Genomic DNA, 11,726 nt, shown 5'->3' with positions numbered 1-11,726 from the left:
TGATCACAGCGTACAGGATCTTTAAAACAACAATCGTATATAATTTTGTCTTGGTTTGCTGTCATGTATTATACTAAATCATATCTACATAAATATTTATAATATTATATACTTTTTATTATAGACCAGTTCACTTTAAAGTTAAATGCTTAAAGAAAAGGATCATTTACTACCTAAAAGTATGATGTTTCCTTTTAAAACTTTAAAGGGACCATAACAATTTCTAAAGTTTATTTTACAATATTTTGTTTTGTCGGGTTTCAAGTCACGCCGACACTCGAAGATCGTGTGCTTTACTGGTAGAGGTGGATCCCAAAATTAAGCACCTTCGCGCTCATGCATTTATTTCAGTCACGAGTGGACACCTGATCAAAACTACCCTATATTAGCTGGATAGCTTCATCACATAAAATAATTGAGGGGTGAGGTGAAGGAGATTTGAAATTAGCAAGTTTTACCATCCGACTAGAAGAACCAGAAATGTATAACAACATCGAAGTTTCACATTGTTCTCCGAGCAATATAAAACTTATTAACTTATCTTGCCTTCATAATGTTCTTTGTTAAATCTAGTTAAAATGTACTATTTTTAAGTTTAACACAAAATCAACTGTTTTATTTAATTGTACCCATGAAATATGGTGCTATATCAGTCAAATATATTTCATATTTTTTAAAAATAAATATGAAATATAAATATGAAAGTGGGCGGAGTCAAAACTCATATTTATTTTAAGGGACTTCTTTCGCCGTTTTGTTTCAAAAATCTGATAAATACAAAACAACTTTTTCTTGAATATTGTTTTGAAAACTATCTAGCATGATAGAAAATGGTCTAACTAAGAAAATTAATCCGAACACCAATATCTTTAATTCAGTAATTAACGCTGTACAGACGTTTAAAGATCGAGTTGTTTACATGACGTCACAATGTAGCGCCAAACAGCGCGTGCTTACGCATAAATTACTGCGCGCTGTACAATTGCAGTTGGTAGCAAGCAAAGGGATTCGTTACCATTTTCTTTGATAATGAAATTAAATAAAAAGGTTATTTTTTCTTTTTTTGTGAAATATGGTATATATTTTCACTCAACATGATAAAATGCCACATATTTTCACTCGCCGTACCGGCTCGTGAAAATATGTGGCATTTTATCATGTTTCGTGAAAATATATTCCATATTTCACGCAAACGAAAAAATATCCTCTTAATATCTAATATGAATGACAAACACCAAGGTGACATACAATTTCAATCAATCGAAGAATTACTGTTTTGCTAGTAATCTGAAATATATGAAAACGCTAATGTTTCCATATCAAAATTTCGGAAGAATTCATAAATTCAGTTGAAAAATGAAAATCATAGTTAAAAACCTAATGAGACTTCAGGTAGATAGCGAAACATTACTATTAGAGCAACTTTAGAAACGGTGAACATCTATAACGGTAAGCGATTTAAACATATAATAGCAACAACAAAAAAAAGATAATATTCTCAAGAAAGGTGTCTTATGACATGTTTTCGACTGGCACCCGTGGAGCGAAAGGAAGACAAAGTGGTCACTGTGTCGTATTTTTGCCAGGTGCCCCGTGGAGCGAGAGGCGAAATCACGAAAATACGATAAAGTGATCACTTAAATTTGTCGTAATTTTGTGTTTTCGTCGCGGATCGAAAATGTACGAAATGGCACATGTCAGCCATCAGACAATAAAGTATTGAGACTTGATGGCAATCTGGTTCTTTTTCTTTAGATCATCTGGATATGATTTTATTATTTGTGTTAAAATGTTATATGTGACTTAATTGGGTCTGATCCCCGAGATTATGTGAATAAAATGACTTTTCTATTAAAAAGCTGCTAACGGAAGTGGGAAAATGTATTTAAAGTTATCAAACATTATGATAACGGCTAAAAACCGTATAATCATAGCTGTCATAAAGTAAGATTATCATTCCCGGCAATATAAACCTCTTATAAGCGACCTCTTTAACAGCGATCATCTATGGCAGCGTTAAAAAAGGCCGGTCATGGTAATGACAAAAGGAACAGAACAACACAAATTCACATTTTACTTATTCGATGGAACAATCGTTAGGTATCCATGAGTTCTATATCAGTATGATATATGTAATGTAAATATCAGATTCTCCGCGTTACATGCAACATCGATATCAAAATCGCATTAAATATTGTAGCTATATCGAAAATATTTTGATTGTTTTTATTGATATGTTATTTGAGTTTTGATCACCATTATGTACATGTCGTAGCTACCTTATATATACGAGATAGTACGTACTAGATAGTTCCCGAGTTTTACAATATCTTACTCTCTTGACAAAAGTGGCCACCATTTTGGATCATTATTAAAAATTATAAATATTGTGAGCGATTTTTTTTTTATCTAAATACACTTTTTTTTCTAACCATTTAGTAATTCTGTCGGCCAATGGATAGCCTTAAATCAGCCCTTAAATTGTGTTTGTACTTTGTAACCGGTTATAGAACCATATTATCGGACAGAATTAAGGATTTTACAAAGGATTTGTCGATATCTAACATAGTGGAAGGGAGATAATCGGGGAAATGATCGGGTCGTGTACTAGCTCAGTGGGTTGTTTAAAGTGTTGTGTTTTTTTTGTCAAAAAAGCTTTTCAAATTTTGACATGGAATCAGTGTAGAACAAAAAACAAAACAAAATAAAAAACAACAAAAACAACAAAAAAACAATAGAAGTCGACTATGAACGGAATACAGCGTTTTCATTGGATGACAAATAAAGTTGGACACTAAAGTAGTTTTAGTATATTTATTTGAACTGATTCAAAATGGGCCGATTTAGTGAAGGACCGAAACTTTTTGGGCCGAAATGACTAGGGAAAAAGCCAAAAGTTGCGATTGCTTATAACGTATGAAAGAGATTTTACCAGAAATATACTAGTACCGTCTAGATTGGAGCCAGGGTTACTGTTGCAGAATAGGTCTGGTATGTTACAGTGCATTGTCAAGATTTCTGAGTGTGAAATTCTATATATAGTGAGTTATTGCCAATAATCGGTCAATTGTGTGTAGCAGACAGCGCGTTCAAAACGGCTGTGGTTAAAAGAGTTATCTTTCTTAAAATCACTCATAACTGCGTAGTATAGTCTGACCGTTGAAATTTAGTTACGCTACGCCAAATGAACTTTCGCTTTGCCTTTAACCAATGAATTTAAAATGTGAATCTTTATTTAGAAACAGACGTAAGGATGCTAGCCAATCGATGGCAAGAGTCGTTAATTATTTATGCAGGCGGCTAAATTGTGAGTATAAATACCGGCGAAAGGGCGGAAACAGCACAGATTGCTCATCCAGACACATCAAGTCGACTGAGGAGTATCTGTGTTTGTAGATTTTCGTGGGAGAAAAATAGAAAACAACCTTCAAAATGGTGAGTCAAGTTTTTTTTTTTAATTTAACTTCATTTACTTTTAAAATTTGTTCTTTACAGGTGATTTAATTTAGATACAGTGGTGGGGGAAGTTGAAAGAATTTTCCGCCATGTTCTCATAATTTTATCCTTTGTCATCCAACACGTGGTTTAGTTATTTCCTTTATTGAGTTTATCTGCGCATCAATTTAGGCATATACTTCTTCAAACTATTTCTTAATAAGTTAAATAAATTGATGGGATTACTGAACGTGTTTTCTTGTTCAGTCTTTATCCGTTAATTGATATTTAATTGATGGGCGTGGCATGTCAACTGAACAAAAGAATATTCGCATATCATTATTTGTCTTTTAAAAAGACAAACGGGCCATGTCCATTGGTTTTCTTTACCAATCTGACCATTAATATTTGAAAATATATTTTAAATTGGTGCAGGACCAGTTGACCGCCTGCCATTCTTTTCACTGAACTTCACCAAAAATGATTTAAAGATTGCTTGAAAAAGATGACATGTGAAGGTTTCTATCTTTTTTCTTTAGTCTTTACATGGAAATATTTTCATGACTAATGCTTGCCAGTTTAAGATTATTCCAGAGCATCCAGTTTTATTATTTAGCAATAATCAATATTTAACAGTCTCGGTTTCTGGCCAGGATTCTCAGAAACTTTGCATGAAGCATGGGGTACACGATTTAATGAACATTTGGGTCGGGCATGGGGCCCCTAAACCCAATAGCAGCTGATGAATAATATATTTCCTGAGAAAGGGTTTCAAAAAATTAGTTTTGATTTTCTTTTTTGGGTTCTTTAACCTTTTTTTTAAATTTTCCAATTTAAATTTTGCCCTTTGTCCTAAATTCATCCTTTCCCAAAAATTTTTCATCCCACAAAAAATTTTTGGAAACTAATAAATGCCTGAATTGTTTCATTTTATTTTTTTTCTAAGATTTTATTTGAGCTTTTTTCCATAGGAACTCTGGAACAGGACCGCATCTTGCGGCGCATTAAATCCGAATCCGTATCGGCTTTACATAATTGATTGTCCGAGCCTTTGAATATCTTTTCATATTATGCCGAGCGGGTTGGTCATTAATTATCTAATCTCAATTAAAATAATCTGTTAATTTAAAAATCAAGTTCCAAAAATATACGGTATATTGAAAAAGAAAAGGAGTTGGACATCCGCATTTGCCGCAACGTTCGGCGTAAGTTACCCCCCTTGATATGCTTGGATTTTTGTTTTAATTTTTCTAGTAATGAATACGAGATGAGTGCCTAAAATATTTATCTATGGATCATGTTTAAAATATTCCTTTTTTCAGTTAGACAAAATCAGTTGGACATATTAAACTAAAGTGTCTGTTTTTCTCCATTTTAAAAAATCAAATACAACAAATACGCCCGTTATAATGCCGCCTATACATGTCAAACACGTGTACAAACAATAAACGTTAACGTTATATCCGGACCGATACTGAATGAGTTGACCAAAAATAACGGGAACCTAAAATTCTTGAAAAAAATAGTAATCAATTGTAGCCAAAGGGGAAAATATCATGCCGAAAAACGTTGCGGCAAATGGCGGATGTCACTCCTTGTCTTTTTTTTTTATAAATACCGTAAAATTTGACCAATTTTAAAAAGAGACCAGATTGGGTTCAATTGATAATATATTTTTTGAGTCCATACACTCGGATAATACTAAAAGATATTTAGATGTAGCAGAAACGTATTTAAAAACCGTTACAAGATCGAAAATATACGCCGCAATCTGCGGTCCCGTTCTCGAGTTCCTATGCTTTTTTCATTGATAGTCATCAACTATAATTATTGATTGAGTGTGCCTTCTTTTTCTCTCCAGTAACTGGAAGTCTGTTATGCCATATTGAAACGGTTCAATGCAGAAATCATCAACATGATAGCAAAATACAAGTCGCTGACATTTCCATGAAGTTTCAGTTACAGCCCTTAAAAGTTTAGCTTGAATTAAATGATTTGATTGTCTTTTTTCAGCGTGAATGTATCTCTATCCATGTTGGTCAAGCCGGAGTCCAGATGGGCAATGCCTGCTGGGAATTGTACTGTCTCGAGCACGGTATCCAGCCTGATGGTCAGATGCCCAGTGACAAGACCATTGGAGGTGGTGATGATTCCTTCAACACCTTCTTTAGCGAGACTGGTGCAGGAAAGCATGTGCCCAGAGCTGTCTTTGTTGATTTGGAGCCCACTGTAGTTGGTATGTATCAGTGTATAGAGTTTATTGTTTGACATTTCAAAGGGCATTAGGTTTGATGCCTTTAAGCTGATTAACTTGTGCATTTTTTTATATATAGAAATTTGATTAATATTATATAAAATGCAATATAAAGTAACTAATCTAATATGATAAATGATGTTTTAATGTAAGGTTTTATTGTATCTGAAAATTATAAAACAAATGTACCACATTTTGATATGATTTGCTATGGATTTAGGTTTTAGTTCATGGCTACTTATATAGGTTAATTTTATAAATTTATAATGAATACCTTTCCAGATGAGGTTCGAACTGGTACCTACCGACAATTGTTCCACCCTGAACAGCTGATCACTGGCAAGGAAGATGCTGCCAACAACTATGCTCGTGGTCACTACACCATTGGTAAAGAAATTGTTGACCTTGTCCTCGACAGAATTCGTAAGTTGGCTGACCAGTGTACCGGTCTCCAGGGATTCCTCATCTTCCACTCCTTCGGTGGTGGTACCGGATCCGGATTCACATCCCTCCTTATGGAACGTCTATCTGTTGACTACGGAAAGAAATCCAAGCTGGAATTCTCCATCTATCCAGCCCCACAGGTAGCAACCGCAGTTGTCGAACCATACAACTCCATCCTGACCACCCATACCACATTGGAACACTCCGACTGCGCCTTCATGGTAGACAATGAGGCTATTTATGACATCTGCAGACGTAACTTGGACATTGAAAGACCAACATACACCAACTTGAACAGATTGATTGGTCAGATCGTCTCCTCCATCACTGCCTCTCTAAGATTTGATGGTGCCCTCAATGTTGACTTGACCGAGTTCCAGACTAACTTGGTACCATACCCACGTATCCATTTCCCTCTTGCTACTTACGCACCTGTCATCTCTGCTGAAAAGGCCTACCATGAGCAGCTTACTGTTGCTGAAATTACCAATGCCTGTTTCGAGCCAGCCAACCAGATGGTGAAATGTGACCCACGTCACGGCAAGTATATGGCCTGCTGCATGTTGTACCGTGGTGATGTTGTCCCCAAGGATGTCAATGCCGCTATTGCAACCATCAAGACCAAGAGAACCATCCAGTTCGTCGACTGGTGTCCAACTGGCTTTAAGGTAACATTTAAAAATCTGGTTTCAGATACAATCAAACATTTAAAGATAACTTACCTTTTAACAAGTATAACTGATCATGCATCTAATTTAATGGTGAATTCTATAATTATTTAGTGCTTTAATTAGTAATCCCAAGATTTTATTTGCTTTTATTCATAATCATTATATTATTTTTGTACATTTTTTTTTCCCAAACTCAAATTTTTAGCTTTTAAATTTTATGGTAAATGTACATATTGAGGATAATTTCCTTTGAACCCTGTAGTTATCTTTATTGATGTATTTCAGGTTGGCATCAACTACCAGCCACCAACTGTTGTACCAGGTGGTGATCTTGCCAAGGTACAGCGTGCCGTGTGCATGTTGAGCAACACCACTGCCATTGCCGAGGCTTGGGCTCGTCTTGACCACAAGTTTGATCTGATGTATGCCAAGAGAGCCTTTGTCCACTGGTAAGTCTGAATATGTTAACACATGGGTCTAATAAAAATCTAAAAATGCCGACAAGAAATGTTACAAACTCATCAACAATAGAAAGGAAATGCATAATGGAAGGAGTTGGATTCTGTAGAATTGCTGATTTTTCACCTTCAGATAATACTAGAATTTGTGCTGAATTATTTTGGCAAGAAATGTTTATTATGAAAATAGTGAAACTTTATAAAGTTTCTTTATAATGATTATAAAGAAACTTTATAAAGTTTCACTATTTTCATAATAAACATTTCTTGCCAAAATAATTCAGCACAAATTCTAGTATTAACTATTATCTGAAGGTGAAAAATCAGCAATTCTACAGAATCCAACTCCTTCCATTATGCATTTCCTTTCTATTGTTGATGAGTTTGTAACATTTCTTGTCGGCATTTTTAGATTTATATATAAATCTATATAAATTATTTGTTGCTAGTAAAGTTAAACAATCATGTACAAGATTATGATCTCTGTACATTCTAAAGAAATGTGGAGAAAATAATTAACCAAACTTTTGTCAAGATGCCATTTCCTTATTGACATGTCACTATCAAAATGTAGATATTTCATTCATCAGAAATAGTATAATTGGAGCCTGGCTCCGTGTCTTTTTATGCCACCGCAGCATCTGCGATGCCAACGGTGGCATATAGCAATTCACCTGTGTGTGTGTTTGTTTGTGTGTGTGTGTGTGTGTGTGTGTTATATAGATTATATAGTGAACTTAAAAAAACTTCTTGTGAAAAACCACTTGTCCAATTTCAACCAAACTTGGCAGGATTGATCCTTGGGTGAAGGGCTTCCAAAGTTGTTCAAAGAATTTCATTCCATGCAGAAATCTGGTTGCCATGGCAACCAAAAGGAATTATAAGAATAAATTTAAAAAATCTTCTTGTAAAGACCCAAAAGGCCTAGAGCTTAGATATTTTGCATAAGGCATTGTCTGGTAGACCTCTACCGAGATTGTTCAAATTATAACCCTGGGGTCAAAATCGGCCCCGCCCCGGGGGTCATTGATTTTCACTATATGTACATATAGTAAAAACTTAAAATACCTTCTTGTAAAGACCCAAAAGGCCTAGAGCTTAGATATTTTGCATAAGGCATTGTCTGGTAGACCTCTACCAAGATTAATCAAATTTTAACCCTGGGGTCAAAATCGGCCCCCGCCCCGGGGGTCATTGATTTTCACTATATGTACATATAGTAAAAACTTAAAATAACTTCTTGTAAAAGACCCAAAAGGCCTAGAGCTTAGATATTTTGCATAAAGGCATTGTCTGATAGACCCTTACCAAGATTGTTCAAATTATAGCCCTGGGGTCAAAATCGGCCCAGCCCCGGGGGTCATTGATTTTTCACTATATGTACATAAAGTAAAACTTAAAATACCTTCTTGTAAAGACCCAAAAGGCTGTGAGCTTAGATATTTTGCATAAGGCATTGTCTGGTAGACCTCTACTCAGATTGTTCAAATTATAGCCCTGGGGTCAAAATCGGCCCTGCCCGGGGGTCATTGGTTTTTCCTTATATGTATATAGTAAAAACTTTATAGTAAAATAATTTCTTCTAGCAAATGCTAGAGGTTAGATATTTTGCATGAAACATTGTGAAGTGAACTTCTAGCAAGATTGTTCAAATTATAGCCCTGGGGTCAAATTTGCCCCTGCCCCGGGTCATTTGATTTTCAATATATACATATAGTAAAAATAAAAAAATCTTAGTCTGAAGGTACAAGGCTTAGAGCTTTAATATTTGTTAAATGATATCATCTATAGGTACTCTACCAAAGTTGTTCAAATTTTGCCTCTTGTGTCAAAATAAGACCCGCCCCATGGGCATAGGTTTTCCTGATATGTATATAGTAAAAACTTAAAAAATCATCTTCTCTAAATTTACAAAGGCTAAAGTTAAGATATTTTGCATGAAACATTATGTAGTGAACCTCTAGCAAGATTGTACACATTATAGCCCTGGGGTCAAAATTGGCCCCAGCCCCAGGAGTCATGGATTTTTACTATGTACATACAGTAAAAAAAAAAGAAATATTTTTGTCTGAAGGTACAAGGCATAGAGCTTTGATGTTTGCTCTATAATATATTCTATGGGTTCTCTACTAAAGTTGTTTTAATTATGCCCCTAGTGTTAAAATTGGCCCTGCCCAGGGGCAGTGATTCTCATTATGTTCACATAGTAAAAAACAGAAAATATAAACAAATCTTTTCTGAATAGGAGAAAGCTACAGCTTAGATATTTGACTTGAAATGTTGTTTGGTGGACCTGTATCAAGATTGTTTTGAATTAAACCCTTGGGTCCAAAATTTTGCCTTGCCCAAGGGACAGTGACCTACTTTCTTGTCCTTTGATGTACAGCAATGAAATTTTGACCATGTGCACAGTTTTAGTTGTAAAATTGAACTTTGATATCAGGTGAACTAGATTTTGATGATGTGACCTACTTTCTTGTCCTTTGATGTACAGCTATGAAATTTGAACCATGTGTACAGATTAAGATGTTAAGTGAACTTTGATTTCAGCTGACCTAGATTTTGACAAAGTGTCTTACTATGTTGTCCTTTGATGTAGTCATGAAATTTAGGCTGTGTGAAATATGACCTTCAACACCAAATTCACTAGACTCAAGTGCATTGATATATTCCTACTCTGATCTTTTATTGAGTTAACTACAGATTTAACTAATCTGATAATAAGAATTAGATAGGTCAGGGATCTATGCCATTATGACAATCTTCAAAATTGTATAGAAACAAAGAAAATCTGTTCCTACACTACTATTTAGTGTTTGTATTAAATGCGGTGGCATAGCATTTTTCTCAAATGCAATCTTGTTCTTTATATGCTCGGTACTATTGTACACATGTTGAATAATTATATTTAAGGTATGTTGGAGAAGGTATGGAGGAAGGAGAATTCTCTGAGGCTCGTGAAGATCTTGCCGCCCTGGAAAAGGATTACGAAGAAGTCGGAGTTGATTCAGTTGAAGGCGAGGGAGAGGAAGAAGGCGAAGAATATTAAAACATCGTCCCAACAGAACTTTCAATATCCTATACTTGAATCTCAAAATTTCTACCTTGTTGCTACTTTCTTTCTTTCAAAGTGACAAAAAATCAATAAACTGTGCAATTTTAGTGCTAAGTCAATGACAGCATGTAAGCTTGGTGATATTAAATCCAAATCGGTGTTCATCTTTTTGTGCTTTTTGTACTGATTTGTTTTCATGATTTTTTACTACTTCAGTGGTACTGAATCTACTTTGTGGACCAATAAAAATTCTGAAATAACTTTTTTTTTTATTTTATTTGTTCATGGAAAGATTCTGCCTTTTGAAATTGATGTGTAGGTGCAATAGCCATTAAAGATAACATTCAGAAAAATCTTTAAGGTTAAAGTAGCATGCCTTCAGATTCTGACATGCCAATTTTCATGAAAATTAAAGAAATATATTTAACAGTGAAATATTGTTAAGTGAACAAAGAAAATACTTTACTATTGCAAGCAGCACTTTATATCCATGTAAATTACCAAAATAGGTAAAAATCAGCAAAAATAACCCTTACTGCTAACACAGTAGAAATATTGTGATAAATACTGTAAATTTAGTCATTAATCCCACAACACGTAAATTATTACTTTAATTCTTTGTATATTTTTCTCAAGTTTAATCTTCTTGATATACTTGAGCTCATCTAGAAGCATGCAGCTTTTTCCCCATTTTGAACATGGAATTTTATTTCAAAATATCTCGAGTAGAAAATTATTTGAAACTATCGATCAAGCCGAATTTGTCACAGTTCCTATTCCACATGACATTTTATGATAAGCATGAGGCAAAAAGAACCATCACTGTAGACTGAGGAGACTTAATGCCTCTAAAACTTGATTGTTTTAATCAGATAAAGTGTAGAATCCTGTCATTCCAGTGAGTGAAACAAAACGTTTAAGGGGTGGTGCGTTCAGTTTTTTTTTTCATGGAAAGGGAAACCGTGTGATTATACAATCGGATAATTGTGATTTGTTGGAAACATTTTATGTACGAATCCCTCACTAGGATGAGTGGACTCTACACTTTATCCTTTAGAAATAAACAGAATATTTAGATTTTGGCTGGAAATAAAACTGATTGTTCTTGAACTCACTTTATGCTCCACACAGATCAGTAGTTTGGTAATAGGCTCTGTGATAATGGAATTTCATTGGATTATGTGATTTGTAGTTCTGCTTTAATGATAGTTTGACAGTTTCAAAAGCTTGTTCTTGGGAAATGTATAGTCATCTGCAGGACAAGAGGCATAACAGATAGTAAATCTAGAGCAATGCCCACTATCATTGGTAAAATTAGTTGTATAAATACATCTCCAGTATTTACAATTGACAACTTCCTGAGAAATGAAGTGCATTAGGGAAGAATATATAACGACCTTGAATTTATT

The 11,726-nt window shown here is 34.5% G+C and overlaps 2 protein-coding genes across 2 annotated transcripts in view; both read left to right on the top strand.

Moving 5' to 3' along the window:
• The first annotated feature begins 2,755 nt into the window (after positions 1-2,755).
• LOC132714782 (uncharacterized) overlaps positions 2,756-11,726 on the top strand; it is a 32,085-nt gene continuing 23,114 nt past the window's right edge. Inside the window, exon 1 of the mRNA XM_060697704.1 lies at positions 2,756-2,991. The gene's annotated coding sequence lies outside the window, so the exon portion shown is untranslated. The remainder of the gene's footprint in view (positions 2,992-11,726) is intronic.
• Positions 3,275-10,577, top strand: LOC132714783 (tubulin alpha-1A chain-like). Its single transcript, XM_060697705.1, has 5 exons — positions 3,275-3,435; positions 5,449-5,671; positions 5,972-6,801; positions 7,090-7,253; positions 10,176-10,577. The coding sequence occupies exons 1-5, from the start codon at positions 3,433-3,435 to the stop codon at positions 10,309-10,311; spliced, it is 1,356 nt and encodes a 451-aa protein (XP_060553688.1). The 5' UTR covers positions 3,275-3,432; the 3' UTR covers positions 10,312-10,577.

Source organism: Ruditapes philippinarum, unplaced genomic scaffold (assembly GCF_026571515.1).
Source record: "Ruditapes philippinarum isolate M1 unplaced genomic scaffold, ASM2657151v2 ctg626_1_1_1_1, whole genome shotgun sequence".
Taxonomy (NCBI): domain Eukaryota; kingdom Metazoa; phylum Mollusca; class Bivalvia; order Venerida; family Veneridae; genus Ruditapes; species Ruditapes philippinarum.
Note: the sequence above shows the minus strand (reverse complement) of the source record. Positions and strands in the feature narration are given on the sequence as shown.